Consider the following 20,276-nt stretch of genomic DNA (forward strand, 5'->3'; position numbering starts at 1 on the left):
CTGGCTTTCCCCAACACCGCTCCCCCAGTTAAGGCCACGCTGCCCAGTAAGAGGGGCAGGCCCTAAGACCCTTCGCACAGCCTGCCAGCTCTCCCCATGCCAGCCTCACCCACCTCCCAGTCGAGGCTGCGTTCAACCACCTGAGCCCCGCTAGGACAGAGCCCCCTGTCCCCTTGCCAGACAGCAGGGGTCAGTGGTCAAGAAGCCTGGTCCTTGCAGGTCTGGGGACCTTGGACAGAGCCCAACCAGCCATTTTCCCAGGCTGGGCGAGGCTGGGCTGGAGCGGGGGCCGCTGGCCAGGCCTGAGGCTTGGCTAGTTTCTGTCCACTTTCCCATTAAAAGACACGCCAATGCGTGTGTTTGGGACAGCAATAACGCAGGGGGTTTTGGTAACGGGACTGGGACCTGGGGAGAACCCTCCTTCCCCGTGTACCTTGGAAAAAGCTTTCTGAGCTGGGGCTGGCCCAGCAGCTGCTGCCTGCCTACCCCCGTTTTTGCCACCCACGCCCCAAAAGCACTTTTCCCATGACTCACACGTGGCAGCCTGTGCACTTCTTTTATTATTAAATATATAAGCAGCTTCCTATTTTTTAAATAGATATTTAAATGACTTTATATAAAATAATTCACCACTTCCAAGTATAAAAACAAAATCTCACAGTGTGTGAGCCAATGTTCCCTCTCGGCTTTCTCAAAGAAGGGATTCCTGTGCAGGTAGCCGGGGGAGCAGCCCAGAGGTCCGGGGCCCCTCCCGCACCTGTGTCACCAAGCGCCCACAAAGAGCTTCTGCAAGGAGTTGGATTTGCTTTCTTGACTTTTAAAATACTATATGTTTGGGGTGGGGGAGGAATGCCTTTTTTCTGTGGGTTTTTTTTTTTTTTTCCCTTTCACTTTTAAATACATATACTCTAGCATCAAATACAGAGTCTGTGACTAGAAGGAGCCCCCACAGGGCAAGTTCCCCACTGCTCTTTCTTCGGCTGAGAGCGGCAGGGCAGGGGCGGTGGGGGCCAGCAGACCCCAACTTTCGAGGGCAGGAAGAAAAGTCATGGGCCTCGGCCCAGGGGCCAGGAAGGGTGGGATCTCTCTGCGGAGGGCGCAGGGCAGCAGAGAGGAGGGATTGCAGCAGCACAAAGAGACCAAGGGCAATCAGCAGCCCTGTCACCTGCTGCCAGTTCTCAGAACAGTGGCCACAGGCTGGCCCAGGAAGCTGAAGCCCTCAAGACAGAATTGGAAGCAGGTACCCGGTCCCTCTCCCACCCCGGCTGGCCCGGCCAGAGAGACAGTGTAGGGGTGAGAGCTGGGGGTATCATTGCCTACCCAGGTGGGGAAAGAGAGGGGGGGATGAGAATGGGAGCTGGGTGCCGCGCTGAGATGCTGGAGAGCAAGGCCAGCCTCAGGGCTTCCACGGGGACAGCCGGGGTGCCTGCCAGCACTGCCCTGCTGTTATGAGGGGGGCGGGGCCTGGTGCAGGGAAGGAGACGTGGGCCGGAGGGTCAGGGTGCAGACGCCTCCCCCCACCTCAGCGGTATACCCATAATTGCAAAGACCCATTTTCAGTCAGAGTTCACCCCGCAGCCTCCTTCTGGGTCTGCCTCTGCCCTCCCTGCCCGCCCTCCCACAGTCACTTCCCTCCTGGGAATGTCAAAGTGCAAGATGCAGAAACCTGGGCGAACAACGCAGCCTAAAGACCAGCTCTGGCTGGCAGCCCAGGCAGTTCTCCCACCCCATCCACCCTGGGGAGTCGAAGCCTGGGTCAGCAGAAGGTCAGGGCTTAGGGGCTCCCTCAGTCGACAGGCAAGGCCGGCTCGGGCACTCAGTGCAGGAAGCTGGCGAGAGGCTGGAGGGGCAGGAGGTCGGACAGATGTTCGCTCACAGGGATGGACGGGGCAGGCTGTTCAGCAGGCAGGTTCAGTATTCACAGTGCAATGGCTTCCTTCGTGAGGGGAGCCTCTGCGCAGCCTCCCGGAGAAGCTCTGGCAGGGCTAGAGGGAAAGTGGGGCAGATCCCAGAGCCTGGTCTTCCCCTTGGCATTGGAGCCAAGCCAGACAGGTCCCGAGGGCAGGGCTGACCTCTCCTCTCTGCCTGGCAACCAGCAGAGGGCACTTGGGCAAGCGGAGGGTGCAGACACGCTCCAGGCTGTCAGTGCAGACCAACAGGCCCAGAGGCCTTCTCTTCCCGTCTTTTGGGCCGCACACCTTTACGGGAAATCCAGCTGATGCTGTCCCGCCCTGCCAATCTCATGCTTCTCTCGCTGGAGACAAGTCCCTGCTTGTCGGTGCTGGCATCATCCCTAGGCACCAGGCGGTCCTCTGGGCAAAGGGCTCTTTCATTCCTCGGTGCCCACCCTGCTCTCCCACGTCCTACAGGCATCTGGGTCCCTGGCCCAGGTGTGGCTTGGAGGGGAGTAGGAGGAGAACACAGCCCCTGAGGCGCAGAGGGTCCTCAGCCGAGCTTCCCAGCCTTCCTCCAGTGGATGGGAGCCGCGAGGGCCCACGATAAATATCAGCAGCGTGGAGGGCAACCTCCAGCCCTCTCCTGGTCAGTCCAGAGTCTGAGGGTCGAGGGCAGAGGGACTCCAGCCTCGCTGCTCTGGTCAGGAGCTCTCGTGGTGGGCAGGCCACATTGCGAGGAGAATGGCTGGGGAGGGGTGGTGGTGGACGCCCCCATGATGTCTCGTCCCATGGAGAGACTGTCCTGTGCGCCCAGCTGTAAGGGAGAGAAAGAAAGGCTGGTCAGCCGAGTGGGAGTGGAGGGAGGGGTCGCTGAGGACATGGGTGGGGGAGACAGCGTTCCTGTGGGCTGTCGGTGGTGCTACAGGCAGGACTTCCTCTGGTCCTCTCCCTCGCCTTCCCAGCCACCCCAGACACCGCAAAGGACCAGGCGGCTTTTCCTGGCAGCAGTCCAAGCCTCTGGCCAGACTGGCCTCACCTCCTACCTCCTCCTGGGGCACTAGGGACCGCAGGGGGAGGTAACGGGGCCGGGTAGAGGCCTGAGCAGGGCCAGGAGAGGGGGTTGGCAGCTGCTTAAGTGGATGAGTCTAACAGGGAGGTGGGGGGGGGGCACTTGAGTGTCCTTAGACTTCCCCTCGGGCAAGACCACCTCCCTGGCCTTGGGCCAATGAACCAACGATTCCTGCTAACTCTAGCAAAGAATTTCTCATTCCCACCTTCACACCATTCATCACAGACGGTCATCGCGCACATTACTCGATACTCGGGACAGCAGGTCATAGGTAACCAAGAGGAAGAAGTAGAGGCAGTTTCGGAACAAGGAAACTTCCACCCTGCCACTTGGCGTGCTATCCCCTAAGTAACCCCGCCTCCTTCCTGACGGGCCAAGGGACTTGCCTCCCTGGATCATCCATGGGAGTCAGGGCCTTGCTGTCTCCAACCCCACCCCCATCCTTGTCCCTTGCCCAGCATGCTCAGAATGCTTTGTTCCCGGAGCAGAAATCCCCTGGGCTCCATCCAACTTGGGATCCTGTGTGGGGCTTCCCTCCCTGACCATCCATAGACCTGATGGCAAAGTCCGTGACGGACAAGGAGGGCAGATGGGACCATAGCTTCTGGCTTCCAGCCCATTCCCGTGCTGTGGAGGGGGAAGAAGGGAGAACCAGAAATTGGACATGAGCCATGCTGGGCACAGCGGGGTCTCAGACCCGGCTGCGGCTAGAAGGGAAGAAGGACCAAGTGGGTGAGTCCGCTGCCCGTATGCCCTGATTCCTTAGAGTGCCTGTGTCTTCTTCTGAGCATCCGTCTATCCGTCTCTTTGCCTCTGTGTTTTCTCTCTCTCGTCAGAGTGGCAGGTAGGCTAGGGGCTCACCCTGGATCTCCTGAGGCTCCTGGGGCTTAGGCTGGACCTACTGATCCAAGTGGTGGGATCAGGAATCTGGGGTGTGGTCCCTGCCCTGGATTCCCTTTCTAAGTGAAATCTAGAGGGGAGGAAGAGGAAAGTTGGGCAGGGCCTGAGAACAGGGAGGCAGGGAAAGCAGAGCAGGGGTGTAGAAGAGATGGGGCGGAGGGCCAAGACCAAGGGGGGAGGCTGGCAACCAGTCAGAGGGTGGTGCAGCCCTGAGCCACGGAGTCCCCAGGGACCTTGATCCCTCCTCTGCTTTACCAGTCTCGAGGGAGTCTGGGTCATCCTCACAGCCCTGCCAGTGTCCCACCTGACCCGCTCACCCATCTTAGCCCACCCCGCCGAGAAGGGGGGACCCCAGGATTCCAGATACGCTCCCTCGTGCTCTCTTCTAAATAGGCTCCCTCGATACTGAGTATTCCTTAGATTCCTTTTCTGCGAGGAGTGGCCCAGACCTGTCACCGTACCCATGGGAAGGTCCTAAGGCGCTCACGTGTATGTGCCATGGGGTGTGACTGGAAAATTGAATGGGTTACCCTAGCTAGCCAGCCAGCGAGCCAATCAGCAAGTCAGGCCGTTAGCCAGCTAGTTAGTTAGGCAGGCAGCTCAGTTTAAGCAGTTCCCAGCTAGTCAGTCGATCAGTCAAAGTCACCTAGCCAGCTGGTCAGCCAGGCAGCCAGAGTTGATTAGTTAGCTGGTTAACCGGTCATCCGGAAGGCTGGTCAGTTAGAGCCTGGCCAGGGTCAGGTGGTCAGTCAACCATGAAGCCAGTCAGTTATTTATTGAGTTCTTGGCAGATGTGGAGGAGCCCTCGCTGTAGTAGAAAAAGAAATGCAAAGAAAGTGGAAGACACAGTCCCTGCCCTCAAGGGGCTTACAGCCTTCTTAGGGATGCGGAACGTACATGTACACATAAAATAAGATTTCAAAGTGTATGAAAACAACATCCAAGTAAGTGCCAATTGATATAGGATTAACCAAATACCAAAGAGCGGAGGGGGAGGACCTGAAGAGCAGTCAGCGGGCGGTGGAGACAATCAGGAAGAACGGGAGGTGGGGGCGCTGCCTGGAATCGGGGAGCCAGGGTGAGGAAGGATAAGGGTCACATCTTTATCAACAGCGTGGGCGAGGACAATAGAAGGCGCTCATCAGTGTGCAGGAGACACATTTGGGAGGACTATGAAGACAGCATTAGGACTTGAAACGATTTCAGTGGGCACTGGTGATGGGCAGAAACACTAATGCAATCTGAATCTGCTCAAAAAGAAATGTCCAGATCAAGGAAGGTTAACAGTCCCACTGTACTTTGAGCTGGTCAGACAACATCTGGAGCACTGTGTCCAGGGCTGGGTGCCACATTTTCAGAGGGACATTGACAAACGAGTGTCCAAAGGAGGGCGACCAGGATGGTGAGGGGTCTGAAAACCCTATCATACGAGGAATGTTTGAGGGACTTGTGCCACACTTAGCTTACAGAATTCTTAAAGGGGGCCTGGATAACTGACTTGAGACACTGGGAGGGCTCTCGTGAGAACAGGAGGGAGGACCATCGCGGAGCAGGCAGGGAAGCTCACTCGAGGCAGGATTTCCTCGCGGCGCTCCTGGGAGATGGCAGGGAGCTTGCCTGGGACTGGGAATATGGGACCAGCAGCTGGCTGACCCCCTGTCGGGGATGCAGAAAGGGGAGGCCTCTGTCGGGTGGGACACTGGCCAAATGACCTCCGAGAGCCTTTCTAAGACTAAGGTTCTGGGGGTCCATGAATCTAAAAGCAGGGACGTAGAAATGATCTTGGCTGCGGAGAAGGGTCAAATAGGGTGCAGACAGATAGAAACCTGGCAAGAGGTGCCAAGCTGAGAACGTTGGGTTTGAAGTGGTTGGCGGTGCAAATTCCCCGGGAGGGTAAAGACCACGTACAAGAAGATTTTGGTTGCTCTGGGATGGAAGGTGGCAGCAAAGACTAGAAGCCAAATATAGAAATAATAAGCCGATGTACAGGCCACAGTGCCTAGCCTCCGATGGTGGGGGTGGGGGGAATGGAGGGGCCGTGCGGCTTCCTGAGGATCTCGAAAGGAGACAGTTGGCAGGATATGGGGACGGATGGAAAAGAGAGCAGGAGGGGAGGGAGTCAGGTGTGAGTTGGTGATTAGAAATGTAGGGTGATTAGAAAAGAGGGTAGCTAATTTTAAGGGGTGGAGAGAGATCCAAATCAGAATCTTACCTTAGAAACCCCTCTATACTGGGAGCTCCGCCTGTCTGTCCTCATCCTGGGTCAGGGGGCTGCGGGCAAAGCACAGGGCTGGCATAAGACTTCAGCAGAGGCTGAGGAGTGAGGGAGCCCCTTAAGTTTGTCCACCAAACCCCTGCACATGTGCTCCAGCCCTCTCAGACTTAGAAGACTCAGAACTGCCTAGCCCTAAGGAGAAATCAGGAAAAATCCCAGAGATACAGGAGAGAAGAAACGCCCTTCCTCCTCTCTGCCTCCCATCCTGTTCTGGGCTCCACTTCCTCAGAGCAAGTGAAAGGAAGTCTCCCTCAACTCTGGAGGGGAAACAGATGCCAAGACAGGCCCCCCTGTGCCTTCCAGAGCACCCCCACCTCCTGCAAACTCTCACCTGCCCTCTGGTCGCTCCATGGGAGAATCCACTGTCTGAGGCTCTCGATGGCTCTGGGGACAGACAGTAAAGATCAGGCTCCCTGAGGAGCTGGGGAATGGTGTGGGGACTGTGGCCTCACCCCCAGGCAGGGTTGCCCAGAGGAGTAGATGAGAGAGTTATCAAAGTCTCCCCCAGCTACCCTGATGTGGGGGTCAGCCGCGGGGCCTCACTCCCAGCCGCTCCCTGGGGCCTCACTTCTGGTGATGCCCCATCTCCTCTCCCCATGCAGGCTGCCTCCTATCCCAGGGGTCCTGGGGCCCGGGGCCCCACAGAGCTCCCAGCAAACACTGCCCTGACCTCCATGCAGTACCACTTTCCTCTCCTAGCTCCCCTCATGGCCGGGTTCTCTTCCCACTCTCGGCCCAAGAATATTCTCTCCTGGTCCCTTCCCGTTGACCTTATAGCCTGGGTCTCCCTGTTTTTGAATAGACCCTCCACTTCAACCTGCCATCTTCTGTGCTCAGCTAGCCTCCTGTCTTGGCATCTGAAGAACCCAGGCGGAGCCCAAGTAATCCTCCGACCCGCTCGACCTGCTCCCCCACCCAGGCTGTGCCACCGCCCCCACGGGATGCCCTCCTCTCGCAGGGGCTCTCCTTACCCGCCTTCTCTGCCTGTAGAACAGGAGGCCGCCGACGGCCAGCAGGACCAGGATGATGCTGGGCACCAGCAGGCGGAAGACAAACCCGGGGAGCTGAGGGTCTGACGGTCCCTCCTGCTGCCTCTCATGGCCTGTGTCAGTCAAAGGAATGGAATTAAAGCGGGCTGAGGGCCTGTGCCCCTCACTTGCTTGTGCTTCCAGCTCTGTGGGGCTCCTCCGATCCCTGGTGCTCCTTCTGCCCTCCAACTCCCTGAGGGGCAGCACATGGCCCCAGGAGTGGCTTCCGGGAAGACTTGGCTGTGCAGAGAGGGCCGAGGGACTACCGGGGCTTCGTGGAGGCCGCGACAGGGTCCTGAGACTGCTGAGGCTTCGTGGGGGCCGCGACGGGGTCCTGGCAGAGCCTGGCTCCTGGTGGTCTCTGGGCTTGGCAGATGGACGGTCTGTCTTCTCAGGTGTATGACTCTGGGCCTGGCCAGTGGGTCTCGCAGGGCCCACCGTGGGCAGGGGTATGCTAGTCATGTCCTCTGGCTGCTGGCTCCTGGCTGAGTAGGACAATGGAAAAGATGCTGACAAGAGGTCACTGGGCCTGGCGGTCATCTTGGCCTGGATGCTGCCTCCTCCCGGCCTGGAGGAGGAAAGCTCTGCCCCTTGGGGTACGGGACCCTCACTAGCCTCTCCGGAGGCCTCTTCTAGGGTCCAATTAGTGCCCAACACAAAGTCAAGAATGTGCTCCATCCCAGGGGTGGGGGCCCCGGCAGAGGACTGGGGCTGAGGTGAGTCTCCGATAGGACTGGCCTCTACACCCGGGGGCTCTGGAGAGTCAAAGTTCTGGCAGGTGCTCCTGGGTGGTCGCTGCTTGGCAGTGCCTGGGTCCAGGTCCACCGTGCGGAGGGGCAGCTCACTGGGCAAGAGGGAGCCGCCCTCTGTCCCCTCAGAGTCAGCCCGGGTCAAGCGAGCCATGGGGGCCGTGGAGGGGGCAAGGGGCTGCTGAGGGGAGACAGAGGCCAGGTCACTGGTAGGGGTGGCTTTGGGGTACAGGCAGTTGCAATCAGGCTTGGTCACCACATCTGAAAGAACCACAGAGAGAGGGAGAGAGAAAGATGGGGGGGAAGAGATAGAGTCACCAGCCTTCAGCACAGGTTTCCCGGGGGGGGGGGGGTGTTGAGAGGGGATATGGGTCCAGGGTCCCTCATCCCCTAATCCCTCAGCTAGGGGCTGAGGAAAGGACAGGACTGGAGCCAGTGCTCATGACACAGGCCTTAGGCAAGGAAGGTACAAGCTGCAGGGTCTCAAAGGCAGAAAGCAAAGAGTGGGGTTTAGAGGACAGACTAGGGGCCAGGGTCAGGGAAGACCAGGGGACAGCTTTTCCTGGAGTTCCAGCTGGCAAGGTGCCAAGCCACGGTTGAGCAGCAGCTGGCCAGGTGGTTGAGCAGCGGCCTCCAAGACTAACACAAGACACCCTCAGGTCCCATAGACAGTGCTGGTTGGAAAGCAGCAAGGTGGTTTCATGCACAGCCAGGGGCCACACAGCCACAGCCACAGGCGGGAACAAACTGGGGCTGGAATGTGGCCAAGACTTGAGGCCTTGGGATTGAAGCAACGAGATTGGACTTGGCCATTGGCAGGTCACGGGGCCTCAGCTCCTGCCTCGGGGAGCAAGGTTGAATGTAGGAGGGCACACGTGGCACAGGACGCAGAGACGAGGCCACGTAGGGTACACGCGTGTGCAGCTGGGCCTGCACTGGGAGAGTTTGAGTGATGCTCAGCCTTCAAATCCAGCCTTTTCCCTTGAGGGGACATTCAAGGCATCCTGGGGACTTCTGGAGCCAGGGTATCCTGGTGATTCACAGCAGGGCTCCTGGTGCAAGGGCCCTGGCTCCCAGATGGAGCCTTGCTCTCTCCACGGAACCCCCTGTGCGTTCAGCCAGCCTGCAGAGCTGGAGGGGAAAGCCTCCAAGCCTACAGGGCCCTCCGAGAGGGGCCCCTTGCCCATTCCCTGATCTCACAGCCACCAGCGTGATCCTTCTCGATGTCTCAACATGCACACACATGTCAGAAAAGACATGTGCCTGGACCACCCAGAGGTACGTGAAGCCACATATGAACATGAGAAAAGCACATCTACACACACAGGAGCTCGCGTCGCAGCCAGGCTGCCTGCCCAGGGTCCCTCCAGCCCCGCCCCTCACCTCCCAATCCCTGCTCTGTTCCTTACACCCTCCCCTTGACCCACACTTGCTGGCCCTTTTGGTGCTTACCTTGGCTGGAGCATTTCTCAAAGCTCTTGTTGCAGTTCTTGCTGAAAATGTTCCAGTCCTTTTTAAGGAGATTCTTTGTTTCATTAAAGACATTCTTGATCTTTTCCAGCAACTGGAGGGGTGTCTCATGGAAAGTTCGTACACAGGCCTGGAAAGACAGTAGGGCCCCCCACACTTGGTGAGGATGGGCCATGTCTCTAGCTTGTTTGCCAAACGCCCTTGGCCTTTTTCACATTTGTCTTCTTTTCCTCTTTCATTTTCTCCCTCCCCTCACCCCTGCTGGGTAGTGGCACCAGCCCTGAGATCTCCGGATATGTCATTTATTCACAGATCTGTTGAGCACATATCTATGTGCCAGGCATATGGCAATTACCTGGGAATCATGCAATGAGCATGAGAGAGGTGGTCACTGTCTGAGTTGGGACACTGAATCTAGCAAGGCATTGGCATTAAACACGTTACAAGTGCAGGGAGTCATATGAAGAAGTGTGGAATGATCTGAGAGTGCACAACGAGGGGAACCAAATGAGGGCCCAGGGTGAATTTCCCCATGGAATCAACTGAAAGATGAGCAAGGGTCAACCAGGAAAGGAGGTGGGGTTGGAGAGAGTGGTCCAGGTTGTGGGAACAGAGTGTGCAAAGGTCCTGAGGCAGGAAAGAGCCTGAAATGTGGAAAGACCAAAAGACGGCTAGAGTGGCTATAGTAGTGCCACCTAGGAAGAAGTTGGCAAGAGATGGGGCACCTGGGTGGCGCAGTCGTTTAAGTGTCCGACTCTCGATTTCCACTCAGGTCATGATCTTACAGTTCATGAGTTCGAGCCCCATATTGGGCCCTGTGCTGACGGCACGGAGCTTGCTTGGGATTCTGTCTCTCCTTCTCTCTGCCCCTCCCCCACTTCCACTTGTACAATTTTCTCTCTGTCTCTCTCAAAATAAATTAATTAATTAAAAAAAAGACTAAAAAAAAAAAAAAGAAGTTGGCAAGAGATTCATGCAAGAGAGGTCAGCAAGGGCCAGGTGCTTCGGGCCCTTGTTAGCCATGTCACAAACCGCTAACCTGATCCATACAGCAAAGAGAAAACATCCGAGGGGTTGTTGGGGAGGTGGCTGGTGTCACAGTGAGACCCAAGTTTTAGAAGGGTCATCCCGTGGTGTGGAGCAGGCCACGGGGCTGTGGGTCCTTCTCCAGCATGAGTATGCCTTGGAAGGGGGGGCTGAAGCTGCCCCAGTCCTGTCTATCGAGCTGTCCTTTTCTCTTCTGCTCATAGGACCATGGCTCCTACACCCACTGGGGCTCTGAGAAGCTTTACACCTCCTGAGCTGCTCCTTCTCAGTCGTCTTACCAGGCTCCCTTCCTCCACCAGACTCCTAAATTCTGGCATTCCTCAGGGCTGTCCTGGACCTACTTTCTCCCTTTCATGCCAGATGAGCCCCCACATGCCCGTGGCTTCATCCGTGGTCTACTTACCAATGACTTCCAAATACCAAGTTTTTCCTTAAACTGAGCTGCACAGGCCCTTGATAAATGTGGACCAGATGAACAAATGAATGAATGAATGAATGAATGCACGCATGAGAAAACCTGGGCTCAGCTCTGTCACCCACCACCCACGTGACACTGGCCAAGTGGATTATCCAGTTTGGGCTCATTTCCTCTTCTACAGTGCCTTCCAGCCTCCCACCAGGGCTGCTATAAAAAAGAGGGAAACTGCCTTTCTCTTCCTTTCTTCGTAAACCTCTGTGTCCTTCGTACCTCACCTCGTAACTGCACAGGGAACACGACAACATCCAACAGAAGGTCCCGATGCCCACCTATCACACAGAGGCTGTGCCTTCTCTCTTCAGGAGCTCTGAACCCTCACCAGCCTTCTCCTCAGGAGACTGGCTCCTGTAAGCCTCAAAGGCTCCCTCCCTCCTCAAGTCCACCCTGCTGCCTTCATGCCGGGTGTAGGAAGTGTGCATGCAGGGTGGTGGCTTGTGACAGTGCAGATTCCCAAGCCCACCCACAGCCCCAGGGAATCAGACTTTCTAGGGGTACATACTGGGAATCTGGATTTTAAACAAGCTCCCCAAGTGATACTTAATGAACCTTAACATTGGAAAACCTCAGCCTTAATACCTCTCGGGAAAGATGTTTCCTCCCGCAATCCCACACTCCCTCTGGTGACCTCTATTCCTGTGCCTTTATGGAGCCCCACTCCCTCACAGCGCTGCCTCTACTTCCTCTCCGTTCACCCTCATCTGGCACCTGCCTCCAGCAGCAGCCGCACACTGCCAGAGCCATCGGACGCCTTTCTACCCTCGTCTTGCTTGACTTCTCAATCCCGTTGGATAAAGGCGACTACTTTTTCCATCTGGAGACAGTCTTCCACGGGCCCAGTGAAATCAGTCTCCTGGTTGTCCCTCCACCGCTCAAGCTGCTCCTTCCCAGTCTCCTGGCCGGGTCCCCTCCTCTGCCTGGCTTCTGGGTGCTGGGGTTCAGGGGTCTGTTTCTCCTCCCACAGTGGGCCATGCTCTACAGTCTCTTGGCCTCACAGATGACCTCCACACCACCTCCTCTTACACGAGTATCTTGCCAGACAGACTCAAGACCCCGTGTATCCAGCCACCTGCTCCGCATTTCCCCTTGGCTGTCTCACAAGCGTCTGGAGTTTCATGTGTCCCAAACTGAGCTCCTGCCCTTTCCCCAAACCTTCTCTGCCTGATCTTCCCCTAACTGCTCCAGACAAAACCGGCCTTGAGCCATCCCTTCCCTCGGCTCCTTATGGCCACCGCATCCCCAAATCCTGTGCGTTCTTTCTCCAAACTCGACCTGGGAGCACAGCCGCTCGCTCTGCCTGCACAGCATCACCGGGGTCCAAGCCCCGCGCTGCGTCCCCCGCCCCCCAGTGGTCCAAGCCACTAGAACCTCTGGCCCCGACTCGCGCCCCCTGCTGGCCTCCCAGCCTCCATTCTTGCCCCCTGCGGTCCTCGCAGTGAAGTTAGATTAGGTCATTCCTCTGTTCCCCAAAGCTTCCCTCAAACTTCAGACAACATTCCACATCCCTAAGACCCCAGATGCGCCCCCTGCTGGCTCCCACCTCCTCCCCTCTCTCCCCCGCTCTCTTCCACACTTCCTGGCGACCACCCTTTCTTTGTGGTCCTGAATGTGCAGTCCTGCACACCTCAGGGCTTCGGGCCTAGCATTCCCTGTTCTGGAATGTTCTGACCAGCCTCACAGCTTCCTAACTCTTCCTCATCTTTGAACCTCAAGCGAGTATATTCGTACTCGGAAGGCTTCTCCTTCTCTTCTTCCTCACCCCCCTTTTGAATTAGAATGCTGTTTCTTTCTCAGAGCCCCACGCAGCCCTCCTTCATGGCGCCGCTCCCTCACCTCCTTCAGGTCTCCCCCTTGCCTGGCTTTCTCTTCAGCAATGCACTTACTACCATCCTACATACCATGTATTTGACTTGCATATTTTGTTAACTCTCTCACCCCCCGCCAAATGTAAGCTCCATGAACGTGGATACGGGTACTCATCTGGTTTGACCCCAGATGATTCCTAGTGTCTAGAACAGTACCTGGTACACAAGAGGCACCATTCACCATTGGTCGAGTGAATGAATAGTGCTCATGTTTCATAATGCTATTTACTTGTGTCATTGTTTAATGGTTGCCAACCTCACTTAACCGTAAGCTCCACAAGGGTGGGGGCCACGGAATTTTTCCTCACAAAGACACGGCCAAGGCCTAGCACCGTGTCTCCTGCCCGGTAAGTCCTTAGCAGAGGTATGTGGGGTGAAAAAATGAATGAGAGAGAGAGGAACCATGACACAGGGTGAAGCAAGTGAATATACTATGTGCACAAGGACAGGGAGGGTACCACCAAAGCCACCCTCTACTCTTGCTCACTGTTCCTGGCTCCAGGACCCTCCTACCTTGTCCTGCTCTTCATAGTCCTTGGTGAAGCAGCTCCTTAGCCTCAGAGAGAGCTCCTGGAGGGTCACGATGACATTGGCATTGGGAGTATTGTCTTTGAAGCGCATGGTGTCCTCCATTATGTCTTGCACTAGGAGAAAGGCCTTCTTAAGGTAGCACACGGGATCTTTCTGAAAAACAAGAAGCTGGAGTTTATGGTCTGGCTGATGTGATCGGGGAACCCAGGCTCTTTGACAGGTGCCCCCATCCCGGGCAGACGGAGGGCTGCGGCCTGCCCTTCGCCTGCCCCCGAGGGGAGGGCCACGCCACCCCAGTAAAAAGGGGGGCGCTGACCTCAGCTGGTGTTTCAGTCTCTTTCATGGGATCTGGAGCTGCCTGGACTTGAGGTAGAGGGAAGGAAATGTGGGTTCTGATTAGAGACATCCTCAGATTTCTGGAAGGTGAGGCTTTCATCAGAATGGGGGTGTGTAGGTAAGGTGGATCCTGGGGAACTACTCTGTCTCTCTTTGGCTTGCTTTCACCAAAAGTCCTTTACTACACGGCTCCTTCAAATCCTCCAGGCCACAGGGGGAACTAGAGACTGCCTGAGGACCCAAAGGATAACTTCCATGTTTTGTGTCCCTCAGAGAAGGTGGTTGCCTCAACAGACACTCTGCTTCAGCACCGGATTCCTGGTACAAGTCTTATCATTTCCTAGCTAAGGAAACTTGCCACATTTGTTAAGGCGTGAGTGAGTGAAATACTGAGGTTATTCCTCGGACCATGAGGTGGTCTCCAGTTCTAATAGACATGTATATGGGTCAGGTGTGCAGAGGTTCAGAGATGGGAGCAACTCTGGGGCGTATCATGGTGATTTTGCAGGTGCAAAGATGAGCAGGCGTGGAATAAGGGGCAGTATGGGGGCAGTTGAAAAGACATCACAGGCACAGGAAGGGCTTGTGCCAAGGCTTGGAGGCAGGAAGGGGCAGGGAATGGGGGCAGTGGGCCCGAACTGTGTGGTGTAAACCCCAAGCTGACCAACCTGGGCTTTCTCCTGGAGTGAGGGGCAGGGGCAAGGGGGTGCTGACAGGTTTGGAGGAGGGAAATGAAGGTAACAGGTTGGAGTTCCGAGAGCTCCCCCTAATGGCGGGAAGATGGGGTGCATTGGAAGCAGGGAGGCTCTTGAAACTGTCCAAGCAACTGATTGGGTGAGGCTCCCGCAGAGCCCAGAGCAGCTGGGAGGCAGAACCGGCAGCACTTGATGGCTGGTTGGGTGTGGGGTAGGAGGAAGAGGGAAAGGGCTGGACTGACTCCCTGGCTGCTGTTCAGTCTGTTGGATGGAAACGACATCCTTAAGCAAAGCATGTGACCCAGAAGTCATCTTGGTTTGCTTTGGCCCTAGAGCCAGCCTGCCTGGGTTCAAAGCAGGCCCCCACCACTTAGAATCTATGCTCCCTAAACCTCCCTGAGGACGATAACCGAGACTGGTATATCACATAGTCGTACTGTCAGGATTAAATTAGAAAGTGTCTGGTGCATAGTAAGGCCTTGATATGTGCCAGGGCCAGGAGAAGGGAGCAGCAGGGGACTTGAGGTCCGGATCCTGCTCGGCCCTGGACCCTGGCACCCCAAACTTGAGCACCAGGGATCCTCACGCCCTCACCATGCCCAGTTATGGGATTTCTCCTCCCTTCACGTTCCCACATATACCCACCTTGGGAAGCACATATAGGGCTGGCACAGGGGCCTTATAAATAACCATAACTCACCAACCGCTCCTGGTCTACAAACTCAAAGGCAATTTGGCACGAAGTCTCCATCTGACTGTCAATCTGTAAGAGAGAGCAGGCCAGGGGTGGCAGGGCGTCTGCAGCTCAACTGAGCTCACCTAAGAATGAGAACTAGAGTTTTTGGGTGGATCAGCGTTTGGTGCTCATCTACCTCCCCACCAACCATACTGGGAAAGACAGAGGCAAGGGAAAGACTTGTGCCTCCCCCATGCCCAGGGTGGGCTGTAGAAGAACAAGGAGTCTCCTCATTCCACCCCCACTCCACAAAATCTGACAAATACCAGTTAGTTAGAAGGAAGAACTATCTAACAGAGGGTACAGGGCATAATCTTCCACAACAAGTAGTGAGCTCCCTGTCCTGGCAGGGATTCGAGTCGTGGCTGGACAAGCTCTGGGGATTCAGGATCTACAGGGGCTGGGGCTAGGTGCCCTTAAAGCCCTCGCTGGCCCCCAGAGCAGTGGCTCTGGGAGTGTAAGCCTCAGAGAATGCTATGGTTCTTGTTCTACCTGGATAGCTGCAGAAGCTACATGCAGGAGGAAAAGTGTAGAGGTAAGAGAGGCAGGAGGCCCAGCCTACAAGCCCCGAGCTCAGGGCCCTGGAGCTGGTCTTAGCCAGTGGTGCCCCACCCTGTCTGGCTGGCCAGAGGGATGGTAAATTCTCTTCTGAGCAGGACAGCAGCCATGATGGTAACCTGATTCTGCCCGGCTGAACCATGTTTGGAATTGTTGACAACTCTGCCAGCCGGATTAGAATAAGACACGGGTTCCTTCATGGCCTGGGTGAGCAGTCCATCCCAGCCCCAAGGCTCAGGCAAGAGCCAGGAGAGTGAGGGTGGAGGGCTGGGAGCTAGGCAGGAGCCTTCTCTCCAAATCTGACGGTAGCTCTGGTGCCAGGTCGGGGGCATATCCGAGAGGCTGGGAGTTAGAGGCGACACAGCAGGCAGACTGGGATGGCTCCCCAGAGGAAGCATCACACTGAGGGAGAGCAGGCTTCGCAAGCCTTTTCAGAGTCTATGGTTGACATTCTAGGCAATCATTAACCCAGGCAACTGGCTGGAAGCCCACCCTGTCCACTGTCTGCAGGGGAGTCAGAGAGGGCTGCAGGCTTGGGGGTGGGTCAGAGACCCTGACCCTGAGAAGGTCAATGAGAGCTAGGTGGGAGCCATGAATCATGTCCTGTGCAGCCGTATTTCTCTGCCTGCAACCCTTGCCTTTGACCCTGCTCCCTGCCTCAGTTTCCCCGTGGGGAGAAGGTAGATAGGCACCGCCACACACTCACCAGCTGCTGCAGGAACTGCAGGTGTCCGTTCCCAATCATGTGGCTACAGTGCTCTGACACCTCCTCGGTAATACTCCTGCTCACCAGGAGACAGACCAGCAGCAGCAGGCGGCTCAGCCATGTCTGTGGTAGAGAGTGCATCATTACTCCCAGCCCTCACTCTCCCTAGGAACCCCAGTGCCCTGCTGAGAGTGGAGAAACAAGGAGCTCACACCTACAATGCTGCAGGCTCTGCCCCTTGCCCAGGATGCAGCGTTGCCCGGAACTTTTTCAGGATTTCCTACGTGGCACGCACAATCTCGCTCTCCTTGATAACTACCCAAATGTCACCTCCTCCAAGAAGCCTTCCCAGATTAACCCAAGCCGAGCCTGATTACACACTGACCCTTTAAAGAGGACACGGGAGGTGTTCCTACCAGTCTAAATTTCCGTGACACTGGAAACTCCTTGAATGCAGGGCTTGTATCAGCCCATTGTTGTGTCCCTGCAACTTCAAACACCGAGCCAGACATCTTGTGGGCTGCCCACTCCTCTCAAGCTCATGTTCGAGCACCCACTTTCAGACTTCCAGCCAGACATTTTCCCTAGGCCCAGCCCTTCCTCCCACCTGATTCCACACAGGTCTGGCTCTGCTACTGGAAAAAACCAGGGCCCCGAACTCAGTTTCACTGGGAACCTATCCCACACTGGAGACCTTTTGGAGCCCTGGGTGTGTGTGTCAAAAAGGAGTCTGACTGCTTAATCAGAGGTAGCAGTGCCAGTTCTAGGCCATCCCTGGTTGGCACCTGCTTATCAGAGCTCCAACAGGGTCTGCATCCATCCAGCCAGCTCTCATCATGGCCAGGAAGTTTTCGGAGATCTTTCCCTCCTTCAGCTCCCACCTGGCCCAGGAGCTGCTCACCCCTCGAGTGACGGGACTGGTCCCTGACACCTCATCGTTCCCCTTCCTTCTTTTCTCCCTCCTCCTAACCAGGGTCCCCTCAACCCTTCCCCTGGCCCAGGTCTCCCATTCTCTAGCCAGAGGCAGAGGGACTCTTGAACTTTCTTTCCCCAACTCAAGGTTGCCCCTGGCAGCTGATGTCTCCAGATTCAGGGAAACGCTGTCAGGGTGGGGTGAGAGCTGGCACCTTCCTGGGCTCTGGGCTCTGCCTCAATAATCCAGATGATGAGACAAAGACTGCAAATAAATAGCACATTGGAAAAACAAGGAGGCTATGAAACAGCCCTCAACAACATGCCGATTTACATATAATTAAAAGCCCAAATGTTTGTTAGCTCCTACCAGGGAACAGAGGCCCTGGCTGGGACTACCAGGGAGGGCGCAGGGAGAAAAGGCCTCTGTGAGGCCATGAAAAATGGAGAGAAGTTGATGGCAGAGAGAGGGAAGGGGAGGCCTGGAGGGAAGAGGCACAGGATGGCCCAATGCCACTCAGTAAAGGGATCTGGTGAGGGTCCTGGCCTGACCTGGTGGAGGGAGAGTGGAAAAGGGGGAGGACAGTCGGCGGGGAGGGCTTCAGGCTCTGTTGGGCAGTTGAAGAGGTAGCCCTGGGTGGGAATGGCTGCCCAGGCCCTCCAGAACCTTTAATTCAGGACCCATTGGAAACTGGGCCATGCGGAAGGTGTGGCTCTGTCCCAGGCCGCTGCCCCTGCCGCTCTGAACCCCCAGTTTTAAACAGTGTGGAGGAAAGAGCCCGTGAGAAAGGCGGTATTCAGGAAGACAACCTTGCCACAGGCACTTCAAGATATTGACATCGGAGGACAGCTTAACACCCAAGGGCTGCCTGGCATTTGGAGATATTTCAGTGATTGGTGCGGGGAGGTGCAGCCACCACGTGGGAAGCTGACTTTGAAGGTGGCCAGAAGGGGTCCCCCCTGCCCCTGGGGCCCCAGGTTTGCCTCAGAGGAGGAACTGAATGGGCACCCAAGGGTTAACATTCTAGCTCGCATCTAGCTGGGCTGGCTCTTCTCCCCCTCCATTCTTCCTCCCACCCACCCGCCTTGGCCTCTGGGACAGCCACGAAGGCACCTCTCCTGCAGGCCCACAGACATCTCAGCCCCGCTGTCCATCCTCACCTGTCCCATCCTTCCCATCAACAGGGGCCCTGGAGGGACCTTGGCACGACCAGATCCTTAGACGGCTCTTGTCTAAAACCAGTCTACATTTCCCTCCACCTTTACTTTCCTCATGGTCTCCCTCCAGCCCTTATCTTTGTCTGGTTGCCTACCAGCTCCCCCTCCACAATTTCCCCCCTCCTGACACTGTCGTCAGTCTCTCAGTTGGGCTCTTCCTCCCCTGTGGGTCTGCTCTTCCCCCTTCCTCTCAGCCCCACCTGCAACCCCTTCCATTCCCCTCCAAGTATTTGCTTCTCTCCCAGCCAGTTTCTCCTGCCATTCTCCTTTAGGGCTCCTCACAAGTAAACCCACTGGGAGAACACCTACTGTTCATTAACAGTGCCACCCTGCACTTTCTAGGAGCTGCCCCACCTACTGCCCGCACTTGGGGCCGGACATTCCCCGTGCAAGGCGGAGCAGCCCCTACCCTGCCCAGGGCTCTGCACCACGGAACCCTCCTTCCACCTTCCCCTTTCTCTGCCACCGCCGAGCCCAGGAGCTCCCCGGCTGAATGAACCAGATTTTGCAATAAAAAGATTCGGAGCTAGCCCCAGGCAGCTCTGGAGTCCGGTCCCCCCAAAACAGACTTGACTCAAGTCCCCCAACACCTCCTGCTTGCATGCTGGGACAAGTAGCGGCTTGCCCGGCTCTTTCCTTTTGCCAGCAGGTTCCTGGGCACAGACCCTGGAATTCTGTGAGCTGGATGACCTCTGAACTTCTCCAACGCAGAAGCGCCCACTCCCCAGCAGAGCCTGGAAGCATGTGTGGCCCATGGCGAGGGTGCCCACTGGGAGGGCGCCACACTCAGCGCGCAGCCACTGCGCGGGTCTCTTGGCGGTGTCGGCTCAGAGATGGGAGAAAGGCAGGGGCTGACACGGAGCCGGCACAGAGCCTCTGCCGGTGGCTGTGAACCCCTCTCTCCCGCCGGCGGGTGGCTCAGTGCGCGCCTCGGAGCAGTGGGGTGAGCAGCCTCCCCTTTCCGGAGAAGTACCGCAGCCCCAGGAACCGCTGCAAGGCGTCACGGGTCCCAGCCCGAGTGCGCCCGGGACGCCAGGCAGCCGGCACGCAAAGATGGGAAGGACCCCGGAGCCCGTGGTCGCGGCGGGGAGCGTCGGCGGCCGGCGCGCCAGGGCAATAGGTTCCGAGGCGCCGCACCGCGCCTCCCGCTCCCGCCCCAGCCCTGCGGGCGCCCCGCCGCCCCGCGGCCGCCGCTTACCGTGGAAGGGCAGCGCCCGGCGGCGCCCCGCGCGGTCATACGGGCAGCTGGGTCCCGGCCGGGCGCGTCGGCCGCCCTCGCTCGCTCGCTCGCTGGCCGCCGCAGAGCCCGCGCCCCGGCCGAGGGCCGCGCTGCAGTCCCGGGGGTGCGGAAAGCGAGCGGCGGCGCCGAGAGCACCCAGGCAACTTTCACTTTCCACCAGCCGGTCTCCACTGGCCAGCTCCTCGGCACAGCCTTTTAAGAGGACTTGTGGGGGCATGTGGTTTATGGGAAATCACCTTGGACAAGCGCCAGACACACACACACACACACACACACACACGCACGCGCGCGCGCACGCGCGCACGCGCGCGCGCGCACTGACACAGACACACACTCCAGAGCCCCACTGAACCGCCTCCCCTCCCCCGCCCCTCGGGCTGGTCTTCCCCGTGGTCCTCCCAGTCGCCCTGTTTTGTGCGCGGCTCCAGAGCCTTCAGCAAAGTTAACTCGGACTCCGCCGCCTCCCGCCCTTCCGCGCGCGCGCTGCGGGCCGAGCCGAGCCTTTCCTTCCGCGCTCTCCAGGCAGATCCGGTGCTCTCTGTCTCTCTCCCTCTCTTTCTAATACTCGTCT

At 57.3% G+C, this 20,276-nt stretch overlaps 1 protein-coding gene across 3 annotated transcripts; it reads right to left on the reverse strand.

Annotated features, from left to right (window-relative positions):
- Positions 1 to 537: 537 nt before the first annotated feature.
- Positions 538 to 20,004, reverse strand: CSF1 (colony stimulating factor 1). Of its 3 annotated transcripts, none has more exons than XM_060625025.3 (9): positions 19,664 to 20,004; positions 16,336 to 16,458; positions 15,036 to 15,098; positions 13,287 to 13,457; positions 9,369 to 9,516; positions 7,111 to 8,177; positions 6,471 to 6,523; positions 6,077 to 6,135; positions 538 to 2,709 (listed from the first exon to the last, which is right to left on the reverse strand). In XM_060625025.3, exons 1-8 carry the CDS (start codon positions 19,700 to 19,702, stop codon positions 6,090 to 6,092), a joined length of 1,710 nt encoding a protein of 569 aa, XP_060481008.3. In that variant the 5' UTR covers positions 19,703 to 20,004; the 3' UTR covers positions 538 to 2,709; positions 6,077 to 6,089. The 3 variants fall into 3 exon arrangements, with proteins under 3 accessions (XP_060481008.3, XP_060481009.3, XP_060481010.3); XM_060625026.3 differs by having other exon boundaries at positions 7,111 to 7,652; positions 19,664 to 20,001; XM_060625027.3 differs by having other exon boundaries at positions 7,111 to 7,241; positions 19,664 to 19,999.
- Positions 20,005 to 20,276: the final 272 nt, after the last annotated feature.

Source organism: Panthera onca, chromosome C1 (genome assembly GCF_046562875.1).
Source record: "Panthera onca isolate mPanOnc1 chromosome C1, mPanOnc1 haplotype 2, whole genome shotgun sequence".
NCBI lineage: Eukaryota > Metazoa > Chordata > Mammalia > Carnivora > Felidae > Panthera > Panthera onca.